Genomic DNA, 22,425 nt, shown 5'->3' with positions numbered 1-22,425 from the left:
ACGTAGTCGGCTGAAAACGGCATTTAGGTACGCACTAAACAATGTACAAATTGAATTAACCACCAATGCCACTTTAGAAGCTGCTTACTGGCCGGAAAGAACTAAGTCACGATGTTCTCAAAGACAGGCTTTATTTGTGTTTAGGCAGCAAAAAATCGGCTATCTTCACTTGCCGCCACGAGTGAGTTTGTTCACGAGGCCCCGCTTCTCTGCGAAAGCTTGCATGATGCTCAGAGCACGTGCTGCGACAGATAATGAAGGGCTGTCGTCCACTTCCACATCGTCGTTGTCATCACTTTTGCTTGAAGATGGGCGAAGTGCGACGGTGGCAACAATGTCGCTATCCGAGAACTCCGCGGATGTAACGTTGACTTCTCGATAACATAAATACGACATGCCGCAGCAAAGACCGTTGTGCACCGCGGCAACACGATGACTGTTAACACACTGGCAGAATGCAGAAAAAAAAATTCCCGCAGGAACTTCTCTGGGAGTTGTCTAATTATGCGTAAGCATTGTGCCACTTGCTCATGTTCACGCGGCCAGTGTCATTATCAATGTTATGAAACTTGATCCGGCCAGTACAAACAAACAGTGCTGCGGCGACATGAACTAATGAGCACAGAGGCGCAAGGTGAATTGATAATGCAAACAAAGTACTGCAGGTGGTGGCACCCGGTGCGCTGATGATGTTCCGATCATTATAAGCCGTTATCGTTCATTAGCGCCTTATCCATCCATGTCGAACCATTATGAACCGTGATCAAATGTGCACCGCGGCGCCTGCCTATATGGCACGGCCGCGTGGACCGTATCTTGAAAATGATCTGTGATGCGGACAGAGAGTGCTGACTACTAGCTCCGTGCGCTGTGTTTCCGCCACTGCGCGCTGAATAGAGAGAGATGCGTGGGCCCATATCTTGAAAGCGATCTGCAGGGGCAGGGCGCGGCTTGTGCCGAGAGCTTCGTGAGCGCTGTGTTCTCGCCGCCTCGTCCGCATTGAAGTGACAGGAAGTGTGAAGGTACAGTCGCTCACTGCTGCGGGCTTTATCTTGAAAGTGGTTGTCTTACGGGACGGACGAACAGAAGGACATTTGTCTCGTTGGGTAAGCATAAAAATGTCTCTGCATATTAAAAAAATGTGCTTCTGCATGGTTACTACTTGAATTAGATTGGGTTCGGTGGTGACAGCGGGTTTGCACCTCTACCGGCAGCTTCTTCGCTTTACCGGAAACGAATCTCGAAGGCTGTGCTTTTGTGCGCTGCAATCGGTAACAGTTGTATGAACTACATCATGGTGGCCATGTTTAAACATCACTATCGCTGGTGGCTGTCGTCCGGGTGTCGAGACTCGAGAATTATGCCGATTTTATGTCTGTGTTTGTAGAACAAGAAAGAAAATAGTATGTACTAACCGTTTGGTGGGCACTGAGCGACTACGGCTTAACCGATCAGCCTACTCGACAATGGGGTTCAGTGGGGGCTGAGTGGGGGAATTTTTGTGGCTATGTTTAAACCGCAATTACACATTAAGCGGGTACGTATTAACAAGGTTTGACTTTATTGAGGTTCAGAATACATGGTTTTCTATAGTCAAGAGGTTGATACATGGTGTTTTGTGGACAAGAAGTTATAAAAAGTAAAATACTTCGTTATATTGAGTTCATTATATTGAGATTTAACTGTATAGCAGGTGACTCAGACATGTGACCTATGAAGCAGTTGTCTGTCTGCTATGCATATTATCGGGCACCTTGAGTTTGAGATGCCTGGTATGTTGCACGATTCCATCTGTGCTGTTTGCAGATGGTCAAAATAAATCTGGAGTCCCATACTACAGCAGGCCTCATAATCATATTGCAGTTTTGGCCCGTAAAATACCAGAATTGAATTAAGTTTTATTTAAAATCTGTGTTTTATGTTTCAGAAAACAACTTGGTGCTGAACAAGTGGGCACAAGCATTGCTGAATATTATCAACTTCAACTAGGAACTGAAAGGATCAGGTTTGTTTGAGTCTATGCAGCTGTCTTTTAAGCCTTTCTATGCCATGGACAAGTCTCACTGTCCAGAGATTGTGGCAGTAATTTTATCATTTTGGTGTGAATTCTGCTTTACTAGATAGGGCAAGCTATTCAGAAAATAGATCTTTTTATAGGCACGGTTGGTGGGAGCGCAGCAGAAGTCTGGCTCCCCTGGGTTTTAAATGTGACAGTGCAGATTTTTAAAGGGGCCCTGATTCATTCTTTATCGAAGTTGAGAAATGCATTTGAAGTTAAATTAGACTATTTCAGAAGTACTTTGGCCGCAAGAAGTTCTTCAATGTTTTCAGCAGAAGTGGAGTTATTGGCAACCAAACACACCACTCGTGTTGCTTCCGCTCCTTCAATTGCTTGCACTGCGAAGGCTATACGGGAGCAGGGTGTGCCCATATCGCTCCGCCTACTGAACGTCATCGTGGCGCAGTTCAAATTTGATTTTGGTTGTTCACGTAGACACCGCTATATCTGATTTTCATGCCTATGATGCACCGAACGCGGTTGTCCGCAGTGAGCTGCAGTGCGCTCAGCCAGCTAGGGTGTCCTGATGTTCTCCTTGCTCGTCAGCAAAGAGGACATAGAGGCACCCTAAGCCAGCGGACTCGTCGCAGCGCCCCACGGCGGCCGCGGTATCTACACTACGTAGCAGACCACACTTTCATGCAACTGCAGCGTTTGCTTTGTGCACGACTGGGCTAGCACACACTCATGCACATATGCTCCTGTCTCGCTGTGCTACGTGGTGCAGACCAGCTTTGTCCTGCACCAGCTTGACCGACGTATAGTAGCCACATTCAACTTGCATATTTTAAAGCGCTATCAATAACTCACTATGAAGTGAAATGTGCCAAGGCATCTAACCAGAGGCAAGAAGGGAGCGTGTGCTGGCAAGCAGGCGTGTAGTCTGATCTTAAGCTTTGCATAGTTTGAGAGTAGTTGAGTGTTCAAAACTGGTAGAAATTAGTGAGACCCAATGGCTTTGACACTGATCAGCTGGGTGGCCAAAGTTTAATTCCTAAGCAGTTCGCTGCAGCCGAGCATGAGCAGACGATAGTCAGCTTCTTCTGGATTTTCCACGTAATTATTATAGAAATTCAAAAGCAAATTTTCACTTACTTCAGCCTGTTTATAAACTGTGTCATTAAATATAAACAGTAACAGTAGGAAGAAGTGGACTGACCCAAACACCTTTCTTCATTGATGCAGACTGTTGGCCAAAAGCAGCTGCATATGGGAAGCCGCCTTATTGTGAAATAAAGCATCCAGAAAAGAATGAGGATTAGGCTTCCGCTGAAGAGAGAGCGTTTGAGAGAAAGGTGACTTCCCGCTCTATTTGTGAGCTCCATGCACCACACATGATTGCAGAACTTGGCTGAGATGTTGACAGCAGTATATCCTATTCGTGGACTGTGTTTTTTTATTAAGCCCAAGGGGTGGTTCAGGTCCCCTTTAAGCAGCTGTGATAACGATGGCCTTTTGTGAAATGCCTGGAATGTGTTTTTGGATGTTTCTTGACTTCCAGTAAAAAGCAAACCTGAAAACCCCTAGTGAGTCAGGTTCAGAGATTAAACATAATAGTGATGATGTGTGAGGACGAGTTGGAGCTGCTGGAAACCTCTCACATGGAACCGGCTTAACAGAAATGCATTGCTGTCTGTGCCTCTGCAATTTTCTTTCTTCACAGCACCAGAAATGGCTTGTCCCATAGAGAACAACAAAAGCACACTTGATTTCTGTTCCAAGAAATGTGAAGCCTCATATAGACTTCTGTGACCATGCCTATCTGCACTAAAAAAGCTGGAAAAAATATTTATGGCAACAGGCAACATAAGACAACAAATGAGCTGCTGATATTGCAATAACAAAAGCTGTTTGTAATGAATTAGTCATAAAATAATTTGGAAAATTTTGCTGGGCTAAAAGAATAGCACGGAAAGGGTTAACCCTTTGAGGGTTTTTGCTCTACATGTACGGCACCGTATGGTTTCTGGTGTACATGTATGACGCCAATCTTATGTTTGATATTTTGCACGTATTCAACTCCATTGGTTGTTGAGAGGTGCTGCCATCTCTATGGAGTCGCCTAAACTCATTTTAAATTGTGTTTCTGCTAACCGGGGCGCACAACTCTACTTGTTTACCTCCAAGCACTTCATCTGCTACCTCCAAGATCTTTGCGAAGGAGATGCTACCGTTTTTTATGGTCGATGCTATCGTGTTCCCGGTACCTTAGCTATAGCCCAGCATGACCGAAGTTTAGAGATACTAATAAATTTTCTTTTTATTTTCCTTCGGTTGCAGTTTGCGTATTCCATTACACTGGGATGTGTGCAGTTGTGGTTTTGCTGTAGTTGTGCATGGTACCTCTTCTCACGGCAACTGCTTAAGCTTTTCTTATTCCAACTCATTTCTGATGCGTTTCTTCTTTTGATGAAACACGTTTTTGGGAAAACACATTGACAGCCGTAAATTTTGCTAGACATTTTTCTCAATCTCTTACTGATATCATATCTGTGTGTATAGTGTTGATGTGAGTAAAGCATTTTTGAGACAAAATGTTGCCTGCAATAAATTATTGCTGTATTCATGAGTTCTCAGTCATTTCCTACTACTGGAAACTGCAATAAAAAGAAATTTACCGCAGGGGCACTGTTTTTGCAAGAATATTCAACCTTAAAAGGGTTAATACGTAGAACCTTACCTATACAGTGTCTTTCTCTGCTGATCGTGAATTAGAAGCGTGACTAGTATTTGTGTTAGTGTGTAAAAGTAACTCGGTATTGTAGTCCTGATGATTTGGGCATTGCTTTTGGAGCTCGCAAGAATTTAGAAGTTGCCAACTGTGGCTTTATTTTCTTTGTGTCTATGCAGGGCACCGGAGATACTTTTTCAGCCAAGCATAATCGGTGTTGAACAGGCAGGTGTTGCCGAGACCTTGGAGTTTGTGTTCTCTAGGTACGCTAAAGAACAGCAGTCTTTCTTGGCTCAGGTAATGAATTCACTTTTGTATTCTGCGTTTTTATCAATATGGCAACAGCCTTCGCTAAAAAAACATATGCAGAGTTTGGTTGACTTGAGCTTGAAATAATGCTATGTTAATTGTTCATTGGCATAGCTGTTTACTTTAATCAAGGGGGATGATGACTGGAGGTGTTGAGAAAACAATATGTAATGTTCTCTGGCATACCATATAGACTTTTGTCGGAGCCGCACCCATGCAAGGGCCACAACCTCAATTTAGCAGTTCAAAATTTGGAAAAATAATTTTCCAGTGAACAAGAAGTTGCATTCGGTGCACCGGTGCAGTGTGCACGCATCGGTGAATTTTTTCACGCTGTGTACTTCTGTGTGCCGCACAAGATTCGAGGTGTGCACAAGTCGCCAGAAATGGTTCGGTCCTGTGTGAGGGCTGCATGTCGTCATAATTGTGAAAGAAAAGGTGCGGCCCCTACATGAGTCTATACAGTATATCATATGAAGAAAACTTGCTGGTGTGCTTTGTAGAACTATTAGACTTAAACTTTATAATATCTTCATTCAAAAATAGACAACATAGTATTTGAAAATCCATTGACATTTCTTCTGGAAAGTTACCTTTTGCTGTAAATTTTGCCTGTGTGATTTTGACAGACTGAACTTTTTCAGTAGAGAGGAAAAAATTATCATACGCCAATGTACTTGCCATTCTTCAATCTCTGTGAGCTGTCTTCTCCACATATTTGCCCTGTGCTGTCGACACACACTGTGAAAAAATTTGCTCATGAATTTAGCATGTCTTCCAACCAGCGGGCCTTTGAAATCACATTTATTTTCTGGGAAATGCTTAATTTTCTCATCTGTCATCTCTCTTTTTCTCTGTTCACTGGGTGTGTATCTGTAGGCTGGGTAGAGTGCACATTCATAGCATGCTTGTAATGGTAGCATAATGGGGAAATTCACCAGGTAAGAAGAAGCCACAGCACTAAACGATATAGTGTGATCATATTTTAGTGCTACACATGCAAGTTTGTCATGATGATGTGCATAGCATTAACATGATTCAGTTATAAACAAACTTAGGTCGTGCACCTGCTCTTTTGTTCTTGGTGCTAACGAGAGCCACCTAAATGCACTGCACATTCTAGTCTAGCCTCTCTTTTGCTGAGGACTGTGGGAATTAGTGGGAAACGTGCCCATGATAATGTTCAGCCTGTTGCATGCCTGCCGCCGCCAATATGCCCTCATCATGGCTTTGTCATCAGTTGCGCCGTCATCAAACTGGAGGCCGTTTGCGGGCTGTGCTGACGCATAGTGACGGGAATTGAAGTGCACTTGCTCTAAATGAATTTGCATCTGTAAAAGATTCTAGTTACCCCAAATAATTACAGCGCGGCCATTTGATTGCAGGACTGCACTGGACCAAAGTTGAGTTGAGAAAACTAAAATCCTAATTTTCAAGAGCGAAGTTGGGGGTGCGTTTATCATGTGAATGCGTTCATCACACAAATATATGCGGTATGCTACTGATTACTGAGAAGCAGTGAGCACAAGAGGGGCTGGCATCAGGGCACATGAGCATTGGGTTTTGGGGAGTCGCTGGAAAAGGGAAGGTGCACATATGGTGGTTTCCCTGGTTTGTCGGTCCTTTGATGTCAGTGCAATGAGAGGTTTGGAGGTCACACCTCAGTTTTACCAGAAGATGCTGAAAAGGTGAGGTAGATTGAAGGGCTCCTTGAGAAAGTTTAGCACTGTGCAGACGAAGGAAAGTGCGCTCTGTTCTTTCCTCCATGGTGTTGGCGTACACTGAAAACTATGATGAATGCATTATTCAGGCTGTTGCACAATTCTTGTCAAGCAGCAGTAAGTCAGGCTGAAAGAGGTAATAGAAAATGTTTTTCTTAAAGAGGAGGCACTGCCAGAGCTGAAACAAATCATTGATGTACAGTTGCACCTCCACTGAATCAGATGAGAGGACAGTACAGGCATTAGAGACATAAATGCAGATGCTATAGGTTGTCGGGCTTCAGAGGTCTGTGGTGGCTGGCGAGGCTCAGTGGCTGGTTTGGGAAGCCAGTTGTTCCCGAGGTGCTGGCTCGGGTGCTTGTGATCACCATGTACGTGGCATCTGAGTAGCAGTGAGCAACCACATTTATTGCGAGAGCTGGCCCAACCATGGACATGGTCGCGATGCTGAAGGCGGAGTAATGGTGGAGACAACCGCCATCCCAGCCAGAGTGTGCAGTGCCATCATTGGCCTTGTTGTTATCATAGCAATGATGGTGCCACACATCAAATCGAGGAGAGGTAAATATTGTATGTACGGAACAAACAAAAAGAGAAATCAGTTCACATCTCGGCAAACGAAAACGGTCATAATGGGGGTTGGTGTTGTATTGCTCGGTCTTATAGTTCTTGCCATTGTTGTCCAATCTCTGGTCACACCAATATTGGTTTACTAGTACATGCTGATAAGCACATAGAAGAGGGAGGAAAGAATGAGAATGACATCTGATGGTCGGGCCTCTTTCTGTTGGAAAGTTGCAGTGTGAGGTTACTGTAAACACGATCTTCTGGTTAGTGGAATACATCAGCTAATTTTTTCTGAATGTAAACGGAAGACATGACACCGAATGTAATGCTTGTGCGCCCATTTGGTCCCATCATGCTGCCATCACTTGTGCTAGATTCAAGCTTGAGAAGCTGAAACATTGTAAAAAACAAAATAATTATTTCTGTATTGTGCATTGATGAACTTATGCTGCAATTGACAATCAGTGCACATGCAGTGTGGTAAGCAACAATAGGTAACAATCTGTTTGCATTTTAAGGCTGCCCACATAAATTAGTCATGGCAGTGCATTAAGAGAAAAAGTTACTAGGACTGTCAAGGGAACTCTAACATTTCTATGCTCGTTTAGTTGTTGAAGGGCTGATGAGACCTGAAAAAGTATGTAACCATTCAGTAAGAGTCCTTGTTCTGGTGAAACGGTTGAATTCTTGATATTGCTGTTTATTGTGTGTTGGCTTTTCTTTTTGCAGAATGTGTTCATAACGGGCAGCCCAGCATTGCTTCCTGGTATTCGTGAACGCTTGTGCACAGAACTTTTGGCCATGCGTCCCTTTCAATCACTCTTCTCGGTAACATTAGCAAGTAAGTAGAGAACACTTGGTGACATATTCTAGACATCTGGTGTTGAGGAAACAGTGTGACTAAATGATTCTAATTTTTTTCTTCTTATCTCATTGTATTTACTTTCTTTTTATATTGGTGTGTTTCTTGCATCCCTTTCGCATTCCACTTGTGAAGCACTTGTAGTTGGGTATTTAAGATGTTGTTTTCAATGTTTCATCTGTCTTTTTTATGCATTGCTTTTCATTCACCGAGAATAAGCATTGGCGAGGCTGGCAAGCAAGTACCTGGAATTCTTTTATTCCAAAATATATACATAGGGGAACCTTGTTAGTATGTATATTTATGAGCAGTATGAGCAGAACACCAAATTTGTTTTCAAGAAACAAGTACTTGTGATGTGTGAATTCGAATGTGATATTTTAACATGCAGCAGGTAGCTCTCCCTCTTAACATTTAGCTGCATTGAGCACTTTTGTGCTGCCATTGTATGTTAGGCCACTACAGTACTTTGAAAACAATTTCTTTATTCCTTTTCACATTGCTTGAGGGGATACCTGTTTGGAACACAACCTGACCACGTACTAAGCAGTAGTAACCACCAACTACAAATTTGTGCCACACCACAAACCGTAGTGGCACAGTTGGATTCTGCTCAACAAGAAGAGATCATGGCATGCACTAACCTATTAATACAAAACCACGGTGGTTAAGCTGTCAGCCAATAGGCTTTATAGAGCCTGAATCAGGGACTCATTGCAACGACGTCTTAACCATTGGTATCACTTAAAGGGAAGCTGAAGAGTCTGTACAATTCAATAAGACGCTCATATACGGATGCGGGAACCTTATAAACCATGTAGGTCAAATTTGGTTTTTTTTTTTTCAAATAGGAGCGACGTAATCGTCGGTTGAAATTGCGCTGTAGCTCCGCCCCCCGTCGAATGCCGCGCGCTGCTGCTGACGCTGACGATGCGAGCGGAGACCGGAAACCGCGGTGTTGTGACGTCAACTTTAGTGTTTTGCTCCTTCGCAGCCTTCGTGACCGTGCCTGACCGTGCTTGTTTCTGCGTGCGTGCCGTCGTAATCTGCTTCGATCGACCCTGCATTTCTTTGTTGGTGCGTCTGTGTGTATGTAGAGTGGTGGTCAACGTGCGCAGCATCAACTGATGTGGTGGGCCGATCATGCCGTCTTTCTGTGCAGCCTACGGTTGCACGAACACCAGCGGCCGCGACGATGTTGTCTTCCATTGCTTCCCACAAGACAAGAAGCTTTTAAGGAAGTGGGAGGCTGCTGTAAAGCGAAAGAATTTCAAGCCCTCAAGAACAACACTGCTGTGCTCCAGCCACTTCCGTGACGACGATTATCACCAGAATTTCCACTAGCAGGCTTTCTATACACAGCGCGAAAAGATCGGAGCAACGAAAACAAAGACGGCACGAGCGCGGACTGACTGATGATAACTGGTGTTGGAAGGCCTTATGAATGCACGAACTCGCCCAAACCTGGATTTTTATTTACTGCGAGCTCCTTCATGTTAGCACGCTGAACGGAAGGTGCATGTTTATTTCCCGCCCTCGACGCAGGTTTCGTCGCAAAGCGCCGCGAATTTTCTATTTGCACGTGTGTTGTAAAACAGCCTGCACGCAGCTACCATAACGCAGTGCAAATGTAGAGTTTGCATGTGCTGGAAAGCCGGCGCACGCCAGGACGCTACGCTCCCCCCGTCTCTCGCGCACAGCGAGAAACCGACCGTCTCACGTAGCCGACGGAATTCGCCGCCTTTACGACTTCGGTTACGAGTAGTGTGCGGATGGCGCACAGATGAAGGTCACTACACGTACTGCATGAACCGGGAAGCTTTTCACGCGTTTGAACCGTCTTTGTAGGTTGCCGACAGCTTTGGACAGCGCACAAATGCCGACGATCGCATCCCCGCTTACGTTCCACGAGGAGGCATGCAGGAACACAACACTGCAGTTGTTTGACCGGAAACGAGCTCACTAGATCGGCGAAAGATCGGCGAGATCACTAGATCGCTTTGCAAAAAACATACTCACCAAAGAGCATTTCCAACACGAGGAGATCCCAAGACTTCACTTTCGTTCTCGTCGAAAGCACTGCTCGCACCAGCATCGTTTGCTTCTTCGAGAGGTCGGCTCTTTGCAATCGGCTCGTACATGTAGGGAGCAACGCCGAACTCTTCAGAAAGACGCAGTCTCTCTAAATTTTCTATTACCTCTGAAATTTCTATTACGGCACCAAACTACCTGGCAGCGCGCTTCGTGTGGAGCGGCAGCGGCCGGTCGCTAAAGTTGACGTCACGGGTCGCCCGACCAATCACAGGCGGAAACGAGACGCGCGAGCTGGGCGTGTCCGCTGCTGCACTTTTCGTCGAAATAAAATATATTTGCGCTTTCTTTCGCTCAATTTCGATATGATATTCGAATTCGGAGAGTTGAAAACCATTATGTACACATGTTCACTCATTTTTTCTGGAAAACCTTTCAGCTTCCCTTTAAGTGGATACATATTAGCCAGGTTCTACTGTACATAAATATTCATCAATCTACGGTAGTAGTAGCACCCTCTGCTAGCATTTTCGTGTTTATGTTAGTAGTGCCACACAAATGACATATAAACCTTACAGCACACAGGCACTCACAACTGATGCAACTGCTTTTAGCCATTGAGGCTTCCAACTTTCATAGTTTGATTTTAAAAAATTCATTGCATTGGTTGATTGATGGCTTAGTAGGCTGACTGGATTGTGACTGCGCATTGCGGTAATTTGGTCTGGGAGCACATTCTTTTTGCCAGGAGTGGTGTGTGATCCTAGCTTACACATACCTGCCAGCTTTTACGATTTCATTGTAAAATGCTTGATTTTTAAAGCTCGTTTATGGCTGTTGTATTGACACAAGTAATATTATTCTTCTTCATTTGCATCCGGTTTAGGGCAAAAATTAATTTCAAAGAATACAAAACACTGTCCCTGGCCGATTTCTTGACCCTATTTTTGGGACCTGCTAGATTATTCAGGCCTACCCACAACAGCGCCAGATATTCATTGAATCAGTATAAGGAGGCACCGAATTTTCAACCGCGGTAACGTGAATGATTCGTGTATAAACTTCATGAACATTTCCATTTGTCTGTGGCCAGATCATTCTTGCTTTAACTACTGAGCAGAATGCCCATTCACAGCATTATGCTACACCATTGTGCTACTAACAGTCAGTCTCAATAAAACAATTTTCAATATGTTTCATAAAACTTCAGTAAAAAAAATAATTTTATCATTTTGTGTGCCATAACCACAATCTAATTGTGAGGCATGCCATAGTCCAGATTAGTTTTGACCACCTGGGTTCTTTAACATGCACCTATATTTAAGCATACGAGCATTTTTTTGGCATTTTGGACCCCATCCAAATGCAGCTGCTGTAGCCGGGAGTACAACCCGTGACCATGTTCCAAGCAGCATGTCGTATCCACTAAGCTACCATAGTGAGTACCAAACATTAGTACAGTGGAATCTCTTTATTTCATACCCACTTAATTTGAACTTCCACTTTACTCGAACTGACGCTGTGGTCTTGTCAAAATTATGTCTATTACAGCGAAGCTATATATGGCTAGCCAATTCGTCTGTCTGTCCGTCCGTCCGTATGTTGGTTGCCTGTGCACCGAAAACTCCTCTGGTGCAACCCCATGCACATGCACAAAAAAAGAGAGAGAGGAAGAGAGGCACATGATTAGCCAACACCACCTAGAAAGCACAAGGCCTGTTTACCCCAATCCATGACGTCACACTACCTGGCCAGAAATTTCCATTTACAAGGCTGGCGTGATGAAACAGGCAACATCAAATCATTTTTGCCTACTCGGGAGCATCCCCATTAGATTCTATGGCAGTCAGGTCAGGTAACATGACATCATGGATCAGGGTGAAAAGGCCTTGTTCTGTCTAGGTGGTGTTGGATTAGCTGCACCAATATTGACGTCGTTGCTCTCTGTTGCAGCCAAGTGTACGCGCAGCAGTTTCTCTCTGGCTCCGAAATGGGTTGGCCACGTGTCATACGTACTCCTTAGGAGCAGGCAGCTTTTGATCAGCAACGCTGCAGGCAGAACCGGGAACGAGGTTGTCTACGCCATGTCTGTGCTGCAGCCCATGCACAAGAACACTCTCATGCAGCCGAGTGCAAGCAGCAACTGCGTACCGAGGATCCGGCAGCCTACCAAGCCGTCATTTAATGATCTGTCAGGATTAACCCAGTGATAAACACCGGGGCCGCACGTTTCAGCTTCGCTGGTTAACCATCTGTATGGAGTGCTTGGACGGTGTTTTTTCAGTGCGCGACAATGCCCAGTAATTCGAACATGAAAGCGTTTGTGATGGTTAATTTGAACATACCTCGCCACCGACTTTGCTCTCAGCAGCGTGCCAACTCACATGATGATGCTTCCAACCCGGCAGTGTGGATGCGCACCAACTGGTGCACCTGTCTCCCATTGCAAGTGCCGTATTGTTGTGTTTATAACCCGCACCAAAAATTTCTTTAATTTAACAGTAAAGTTGGGGGGCTGTTAATATGCAAATTTTGCCTTGAGGGGCAGCTTCACAGCAGCGAAAACCTTGCCTAGAAGTGCGGCCTCATGGTAGTGAGGCACATGCTGCCATGAAGCCACACTTTTGCAACTCGTCATTGTGTGCCATTCCAATTTTCTGGAAGATGCCAAGGGTATACAAGAGAAAGCATTCCGATAGAGCGCAAACATCAAACAGTTTGATGCTGGATGCTGTGATATTGGTGTGCGATGAAAAGAAAAGTATAAGCGACGTGGAAGAAGCTTGTAAAATATCAAAATCATCGCTTGGTCGAGCAGCGAAGAAGTACAAGGAGTGCGATGACAGAGGCGGCATCTTGTTCAAGTCCAATTTGGTCTGCGGAATGGTCTTCACAGCAGAAAATGAAGTACTCTTGAAAGAGTATTTGCTGAAGGCAAGCAAGAAACCTATTGGCTTATGAGTATGCAGGTTCATTCGCTGGCATACCAATTTGCAACAGCCTTAAACCGGAAGTGCCCGGCGTCATGGGAAGTCAACAAGGTAGCTGGAAGTGACTGGTTTATGGGTTTTACGGACTGCCATCCAGAGCTATCGCTTCGAATGCTGGAAGCGACCAGTCTCACTAGGGCAACAAGCTTCAACAAGAGCAACTTTGATGCTTTCCTTTCAAATCTGAAAGGCGTCTACGACCGATACAAGCTACCTCCGGACTGCATCTATAATTCTGACGAAACGGGCTTCACAACTGCACACAATCCACCAAAGATAGTAGCAGCACGTGGTGATAAGCAAATTGATCAAGTCACATCAGCAGGTTACGGCGAATCGGTGACCATTTTGTGCACTGTCAATACCCAGTGTTAATTTTTCCACGGGTGAGATTCAAAGACTTTTTTCTGTAACGTGCCCCAGCCGGAAGTCTTGGTTTGGCAAGCAGGTCGGGATGGATGTCTGGTGAACTGTTTTTACTGGCATTAGAGCACATTGTGAGACATACAAAGTGCTCAAAGGAAGCACCCAGTCTTCTAATTCTTGACAATCATGAAAGCCATGTCAGCATCAGCACCATCAACAAGGCCAAAGAGAGTGGCATAATCCTGCTGACCTTTTCCCCACACTGTAGCCACCGCCTGCAGCCACTTGATGTGTCTGTGTATGGACCATTCAAATCTCGGTACAACGCTGCTTGTAATGATTGGCTCATAAATAACCCAGGAAAAGCCATCTCCATCTACATATAATGTTGAACTAGTGGGATCTGCCTACATATTAACGTTGACACAAAAGAACATAATCTCAGGCTTTCAGAAAACCAGCATTTGGCCTTTCAATAGCGAACCCTTCACTTCAAAGGACTACTTGATGTCATCAGTAATTCACCGACCTGTAACATCCGCAAGTGGAGAGGTGTCATGGCAGACAGCCACCGTCATCAGTGAAACAAACAACCCACGCCTTCTGGAAAATGTTTTGAACTTTGAGACAAACACCGACGGAGCTCGAAACGTCCCTACAGATGTCTTCATACCCATTGTCGATAAAGCAGCCTTGATGTCAATGGCATCTTCAAGCCGAATTGTTCCAAGCGATCTTAGGCCCTACCCTAAGGCTGCACTGCATAAGACAGGGCAAAAAGAAAGGAAGAAAGGTAGGACAAAAGTCCTTACAGATACAGCAGAGAAGCATGCGTTTGAACAAGAAGCTGCACAGAGGTTTTCATGACAGAGCCTGAAAAAACGAGCGCTTAACACAGTTAAGACTGCCGCCACTACCCGTCCAAAAAATAAACGGCGACTTCAGAAGGATTTTAATTCTCCAAGCGAAGAAGAAACTGTTGCCGTTTCATTCGATGATTCTGACAGTGACATGTCAGATTTCAATAATGAGAGGCAGGAAATTTCTGAAGCCGATTGGCCGAATGAAGCTGTTCGAGTGACAAAGGGTGACTTTGTTCTTGTCAGGTTTAGTTTTAAAAAATCTGACTTCTATTACACAAGTCAAGTCGAGAGCAGTGACAGCACTGACATGTGTGTTCACTTTCTACGAAAGAAAGAAGAGAGCTCAATTTTACTTTCCTCCTCATAAAGATATAGGGACTGTACCAGTCGCGGACATAGTGATGAAGCCGCCAGTTTCAAAAACTATTGGGGGAACAAAGCGTCTGCAATCTTGAATCAAGTTTTATGTTGACTTATCGGCTTTTAATGTTTGCTGAAGACGTTGGAACCAACGCGTTACAGATGTCCCATTCCTCCCAAATGATGTCCCACTCCACCCAAAGGGACGGGTCGAATGGGACAGATTTTAGCTGTTAGAAATTATTTTTTTTTAAAGCTGCGCCAGAAGGGGTAGGAACCAGTGCTCCTTAGAATTTGTGCAGCATGTTTCAACTTGTACTATAATCCATCAAAGATCTGGTTGCATTCAAAATAAACAAAACTAAAAATACATTTGTGAAGAGTGTCCCATTCCTTCCGACTGTCCCCTACTTGCTGAAATGCAAGACTATGTTCCAATAAAACAAATGATAAAACTGCGGTAACAAAGAGTTGTACTTGTAGAAAACGAAACGATGAGCTCTTTAACGTACAAGCCCTGGGTTTCGCTGTGCTGCCGATCTGCTAGTGCACCGACCGGCAGGCTTAAATTAGTGGAGCACTCAACCAGCTATCGCTCGCATATCCCTACCTGATGCATGTGCTAATGCCGACCTTGCCTGACGTTGGTTGTTTCGAATTGTGGACTTTCCCGTTGAACCGAAAACCAATAAAAAAATATTTCGGTTTCACTCCGAAACAAAATAATGAATAATATTTCGGTTACGTTTCGTTCCGGTCAAAAATATTGTTTTTTATTGTTTTTAGTTTTTTTGTTCTGTTCTGACACTCTGGCTCCATTATCGCTCAGTGCTGCACTGGTTCTGCTGTGTTGCGAGATTCCAGAACGGTTGACGCAACTTGACCAAGAGCAGCTGCAGCAACGAATCCAACTTGGTTCCATTTCTCCAGAGCCGTGCATTTGCGTTTTGCACAGAAGTCCATAGCGCTGTCTGTCAAACGCTATTTTATTCACTGACGATATTGAAGGGTGGTGATGGCGTATGCAACATCACCACTTCCCGCTCGGAGGCAGGCAATTTGAATTGCACTGAAAGTATGCGTACCCCTCAGATGCAATTTTCTCCAAAATTAAGTCTTTTCTTGGCACGAAATGAGTGTCCCAAGGTTTCTGGAATTGTATTTTAATAGTCCACGTCGACTTAGTATTTGTCTTTAGTGTCCCGTTAAGAAAAGTGGTCTAAAATGTACAAATTTATATTCTTGGTGCACTTAAAGATCTGTGACACGAAATTATAAATGAAACATCATTAAAACCAAAAAGGAAGATGTAAAAAGGAGACATTTATTGGATCTGTGTAATGCTAACCATTGCTTTATGCACTCTTAAAGGGGCCATGGATCACTTTTTATCAGTCGAGAAATGCATTTGAAGTTAAAATAGGCTATTTCAGAAAAAAATGCTGGCTCTCCCGTAATTGAGAGTAGACATAAGCATGAAATGGCTACCGGCAAAGCAGATTGGTTGGAGATGATACTAGCAACAATCTTAGAATGGGTGCATGTTCACAACAGCATACCCCACCTCATCACACTTCACCGCACCATACTGTGCACTGGCCCATATCAAAGTTGCCTAACCAGAAGAAAACTGGCTAAAAGCAGCACGACAGGCAGTGAAAGACGCCAGGGAGACAGAGTGCACTGCTCAGCTAGAATAAGAAAAGCATAGCGTGGTGCCATCTCTTGAGGCAACGCAAAACCCATGCTGCAGAACTCGCGGACCGCTGGCGTTCAAAGGAGCACAGGCAACCCTGTCTCAGCGCCAAAAAATGAAAATGAAGTGTATGGTGCCCTGTGTCTGCCTTTCGAATGTCGCTATTAGAAATGACAAATAAAACTTCAGTGCACTTGCAGTTACAGCTTGAATGATATTGTGAGCAAACATTAGGGAGAACTCGGAAGCAATATTTTTTGTACCTTGTTTGAGCAGTAACTAGCGTATTTAATTCGGTCCTGTACAAACTGTTGGGAACCATAAACCGCATTTTCTTAAGTTTTGACTGGTTACCCGGACCCGCTGTGGTTGCTTAGTGGTTATGGTGTTGGGCTGCTAAGCACGAGGTCGCAGGATTGAATCCCGGCCACGATGGCTGCATTTCAATAGGGTCGAAATGCGAAAACACCCATATACTTAGATTTAGGTGCACGTTAAAGAACCCCAGGGAGTCAAAATTACTGGAGTCCCCCACTACATCGATCAGATTGTGGTTTTGGCACGTGACACCCCACAAAAATTTTTTTTTTTTTTTTTTTTTTTTTGACTGGCTGCCCAGATGTCCTCGTTTGAGTGCTCGGGTAACGGCTCTGGCTTTTGGCTGAAGGTGACTTGAAGGCCGCCGCCGCCGAGAGCTAAAAGCATTGCATGCTTAATGCTTTGTTACAAAAAGTACTTCAATTCATTCAGCAGAAGTGGAGTTATTGGTAATCAAAGGTCGCGTATGATCCCCGTCGCAGTGCTTCTGCTCCTTCAATTACTTGGACTGCAAAGGATATGGCGGAGCAAGGCATACCTAAACACTCCACCTACTGCCAAGCTTTAGCTCAGGGGCTCCTATCTAAATGCATGGGAATGGACAAATCATTTTTCTTACCAACTACTGCACTGAATTTGATGAGGTTTGTTTCATTTAAAGGAATAAGTTAAAATCTACTGACCGCGGGAAACGGATTTTTTCTTTAGGCCGTCAATTTCTGAATTAAAATTGTTATAGAATTTCAATATTTTGAAAAATGAAACTTTCATATTTACAACTCTGGTAACTCGGCAATGAAAAGCGATATCGCAATTTTGTAAACTGTACCTAATAATACATCTAAAGCAGACAAATGTGATGTATAAGCACCCCTTTGAAATATACCACTAATATGTGAGTAGGACTTTTCCAAAACTCCTGGTATTATTGCAACAAATTCTCTTACGCTGTAAATTTATATATCAGATTTGTTTGCTTTAGATGGTCTAACAGATGCAATTCACAGAACTGTGATATCTATTTTCGGTAGTGTTATAAATTTGTAAACGTTGTGGTTCTATTTTTATTTACTTTCCTAAACACAAATTTTTGGCAAATGTTTTTTTAAATTTTATATCCTAAATCAAAATTCTGCTTGCTACACTCACTAGAATTTAACTGTCTCAGATGCAACAAATTTCATTCAAATCAGTCCGGCGGTTGTCTCATGAAAGCATTTCTGCGTTTTACATTTATTTGAATAGGTGGAGTTGGAGTTGGCCCTGAGATAAGGCTTCCTCTTAAATCTGATTCTGACAAAGCCGGGAAAGAAAGAAGACTGCTTTGCGAGGACAGCATTGTAGTTAAGAACGGTACAGGTTATCGAAACAAGATGGTGGCTAAGCAGCTTGCATGGAAACTTCTTGGAAAGTTTTGCTGTGCACAAGAAAGTGTAGACAGGCTTCCTTTCACTCTTAATATAGGCCACGTTGTGTTTTTTAAAGTTTTTTTTTTATTAACACACGGTAGCGTTAAGTAGCATAGACGCATTCCATATGCATTACAGTACTTGGGCTCAAAGCTATCTCAGCCGTCTAAGTAGACTGGTTTCACTGCAGACCAGACCCACAACACGCCCTTAGTGTCTGTTGATCAACAGTGTGCAGACAAGGAAAGCTTCAGCCCAGAGCCAGTATTTCAACAAGAAGACCTGTCTTTGTCAGGACCTTGCAAAGACAAGTCTCCTTGTCAAAACATTGGCTCCAGGCTGAGGCTTCCCCTCTTTGCCCACTGTTGATCAGTTTGTCTTCATCTTCCTGTGACTCTTTTGCATTGTTTGGACTTGGCTTCGGTGTATAATGCAAAAATTAAAATTAATTTCAACTGCAAATGTATTCCGCTTCCTTTTTCTGCTGCCAGTGCACATGCTTAATTATGCTGTTCAACTTATGGAAAACTTGTTTCTTTACCTTTTTCAGAAAACCCAGCATCGGATAGCTGGAAAGGTGCAAGGCAATGTGCTATGCAAAGAGATTTCCTCAGCAAGTTTGCTATCAAAAGGGCGGAGTATGAAGAGAAAGGTCCAGACTACCTGAAGGAGCATTGCTATTCTAACGTGTTAAGCTCGTCCATTTTGCCATCACCTGCAAAGCCTTTGACGTTGCAATCTAGTACATTGTGATAGAAGTCAGCAAAAAGGAAGAAGACACTCGGACAAAATGTAAATTATCTTGACAAGTGTTTTGTCCTTGTAAACTATTTCGATTTCATCAAGAGACATTCTATGGCTGTACGCATTATGTTGCTCATTTCAGTTTACGATAAACATGTTGTTTGTTTATTTATTTTTGCTTTGGGATCCAATAGTATTGGGAAACACAGCTAAGGGCACTGGTTTTTTGCTTCGCTGGGACTGTGGTACGGAGAATAGCATACTACTGTAATTAAAATGTTTGCAACCATAGCTTGCTGTGTTATGGAGTAGTTATATTTAATTACTCCTTGAGCATTCAAGTTTGGCTGTTTCAGTTTCTAAGAGCAGGATACTCTGTTTAGAACATAAAAAAAAAATATATATATATATACAGTATATATATATATATGAATTATGAAGTTAACAGCAGCAACCAATGAGTGGGATTCATTAAACTTTGCATTTCGAGGCCAACTTGGCTCCTTTAGGGGTTAAATGGTGGACATCTGTGGAATGCAGGTTTAGGTAAGATCTTGATAATAGAGGGAAGGAATTTCACCTATGCTTGTGAGCTTGTTTTTCTGTTGGAGTTGATCGACAAAGATGTTGAAGGTGTAGAAGTGGTGTATTGACCAGGGGTTAGTTGTTGATACTGAAGATGGGAGGCTACTGTTCTTGTGAACCCCTGTTTGTTCTTAAAAAAAAATTAAATTCTGGGCTTTTACGTGCCAAAACCACTGTCTGATTATGAGGCACGCCGTAATGGAGGACTCCGGAAATTTTGACCACCTGGGGTTCTTTAACGTGCACCTAAATCTAAGTACACGGGTGTTTTCGCATTTCGCCCCCATCGAAATGCAGCCACTGTGGCTGGGATTTGATCCTGCGACTTCGTGCTCAGCAGCCCAACACCATAGCCACTGAGCAACCACGGCGGGTTCTGTTTGCTCTTGAATGCGGCATGCAGAGCATTAATATAAACGGTGGAGAGCTTGCACGTAGAACAATTGATCTTGTTTAGCATGTTCTGTATGTGCCATGACTCCAGTGACAGCCTTTTTCAAGTGTTGGTCTCTGTGGAATTCCAATTTCATAAAAAGTGATTTTGTGTTGGCATCTTCTGAAGTTCAGTGATGGCATTTTGTACTAGTGACGGAGTCCTGGCATCGTTCTTGTGTTGCCTGATTTTTAATGCAAAAGCATTATATGCCCATTACGTGAGAATCCGTCGGTATTACCACTGAGCGATGGTATCAAAAATGGCCGATGGTGCAGAGTAAAAACATCAAAAATGCTTGGGATTGACGTCATATTTCTCAGCGAGGATTCTGTAAGCAAAGTAAATCAATGGCTTTGAAAAGAAAATTTGGTAAATTTCGGTCTGGGTAGGGACGAGCATGCTTCCCCAATGCCACAACGGTTCCACGGTTCTTGCTGACTAAAGGTGTGCCTAGTGCATGCTCATTGCACACGTCACGTCGCAGCCATCTGGCGGACTAAAGGTGTGGCCTAGTGTGTGCGTCATTGGGCACGTGACAACCCAACCAATGGGGAGGTGGTGGTGCCACGTCATGAGTGTATAAAGTGAGTGTATAAAATAAAAAGCATTAACGTTGTGAACTCCTTGCGGGCAAGCGAGCGCGTTGTGATTTGGCCTTACCATAGAGCGCAGGCGAGAGCTTGTGCGAACAAGGTATGTTTAGTTAGAAAAAAACATTTCGCTGTAATGCTTTCACATTCCCACACTTCAGCAATCTTGAGTGTTTCTGTAATTTTTTTCCATTTCCCCACTGTATGTTACCGGAGTTGTCACATGAGATCTTAAATTGCTCTTGCAGTGACTGGCACTGTAGAAATATTGCTCAATTGTCACAGCATGTCATGCTAAATAATTGGCATGTACTAAAAGCTGTGAATGTTGTCTTACAATTTAATTTACTGCGTATTACCACATATGACTCGAGGAGTAGACATACAAAACAATTGTCACTTAATAAAGGCATTGAGCTTTGCTTGATCAACTTATTTTCAGTGAGCTTTGCAATGAGCTTGGGCTTTGCCACAATACCATCTGGACTGTCTTGAGCCAGCATGAGCACCTGCTCAAAAGTACTAGGAGCAGCCGAAGTATGTACACTTTACCCATATGCAAAATATCCAGAGAGGATGTGCTCTCGTGTCCCGATGAAAAGGTTACATTGTAGTGTATTGATCACCTTCCTTGGAGCAATTACCCCAAGGTGGTTGTGTTGGCCTACATATGGAGAGTCGATCTTCTTGTTTATGTAGCCGATTTATGCAGAGATTATACCCACACCGAACTCCATTTTCTTGTGGATATTAAGTTGACTCTGGAGTCCTCATTTATTTAGCCAGACAGACACCATGCCACCTGTGTGACCATACGCTCTTGCTCACATTCTGGAATGATTGTGAACTTCTTTGCTTCATAAGAAACTGGAAGGTACCACCACAAGCTTAGCAAAAATATCGTGAAATGCTTAAGAGGAAGCTTTAGCTCAGGGTCAACTCGGATTTCCCTGTTCACATGGATGTGACATGCAGAAATGCTCTCATTAGATGACCGCTGAACCAATTCGACTGACATTTGTTGCATTTTAAGCGAAAAGACTGAATCCTACCGACTGTAGAATGCAAAATGTTGATTTAGGCCTCAAATATTTTTAAAATATTGCCGGAAATTGGCAATTGTAAAAAAGAACAAGCACAAAGTTTATAAGTTAACTCAATACCAGAAACGCATATCGCTGTTCTGTAATTTGCATCTGTTAAAGCATCTGAAGTAGACAAATTTGATGTATCACTTTACCACTTACGTAAAATTTTTACAATGTTTATGAAGGTTCTTCAAAAGTTCTACACGTAAATTAGTGGCATATTATGATACATCCAATTTTGTCACCTTTAGATCTCTCAATAAATGTAGTTTATAGACTTGTGATATCATTTTTATTGCATTTTTATTGCAGTATAGACTCGTATAAGGGCCACACTTATTTTTCACAATTTTGACAAGGTGGGGCCCTTGCATAGCACCGAACCTTTTGGTCAAAATGGTGTTGGCACAGCCAGTGACTACTGCGCACCCCGGATCCCTGAATATACCATTACATCAGAGGTCAACATGCAGCTTTTGCCATCTAGTAGGGGTATGCAGAAGTGTGCAGCATGCAAAAATTCGCTGATGTGTGCACAGAATTGGGACACCGAACCCGATTGCTTCTCCGATGGAAAATTGTTTTTTTTTTTCAAAATTTTGGGCTTCCTAGTTGGGGGTGTGGCCCAAACACAAGTTTGTATGATCGATCATGCAGTATTCTCGCGCTGCTCCAATCAGCACGGCTGTACTTTGCCTGCTCAAAGTAAGCCACAGCATACCAGCACCAATGACTCGTGTCATCATCAAGGACAGCGAAA

The 22,425-nt window shown here is 43.5% G+C and overlaps 1 protein-coding gene and 2 pseudogenes across 1 annotated transcript in view; all 3 read left to right on the top strand.

Annotated features, from left to right (window-relative positions):
• Arp5 (Actin-related protein 5) overlaps positions 1 to 19,138 on the top strand; it is a 47,545-nt gene extending 28,407 nt beyond the window's left edge. The window contains exons 15-18 of the mRNA XM_070521018.1: positions 1,928 to 2,005; positions 4,910 to 5,027; positions 8,057 to 8,168; positions 18,773 to 19,138. Coding sequence (XP_070377119.1) covers positions 1,928 to 2,005; positions 4,910 to 5,027; positions 8,057 to 8,168; positions 18,773 to 18,975 — 511 coding nt within the window. The 3' untranslated portion in view covers positions 18,976 to 19,138. The remainder of the gene's footprint in view (positions 1 to 1,927; positions 2,006 to 4,909; positions 5,028 to 8,056; positions 8,169 to 18,772) is intronic.
• On the top strand, positions 12,227 to 13,642 carry LOC139054966 (uncharacterized; annotated as a pseudogene).
• On the top strand, positions 13,669 to 14,936 carry LOC139054899 (uncharacterized; annotated as a pseudogene).
• Positions 19,139 to 22,425: the final 3,287 nt, after the last annotated feature.

This window comes from Dermacentor albipictus, chromosome 1 (genome assembly GCF_038994185.2).
Source record: "Dermacentor albipictus isolate Rhodes 1998 colony chromosome 1, USDA_Dalb.pri_finalv2, whole genome shotgun sequence".
In the NCBI taxonomy this organism is placed as follows: Eukaryota; Metazoa; Arthropoda; class Arachnida; order Ixodida; family Ixodidae; genus Dermacentor; species Dermacentor albipictus.
This window is presented reverse-complemented; position numbering and strand designations above follow the sequence as displayed.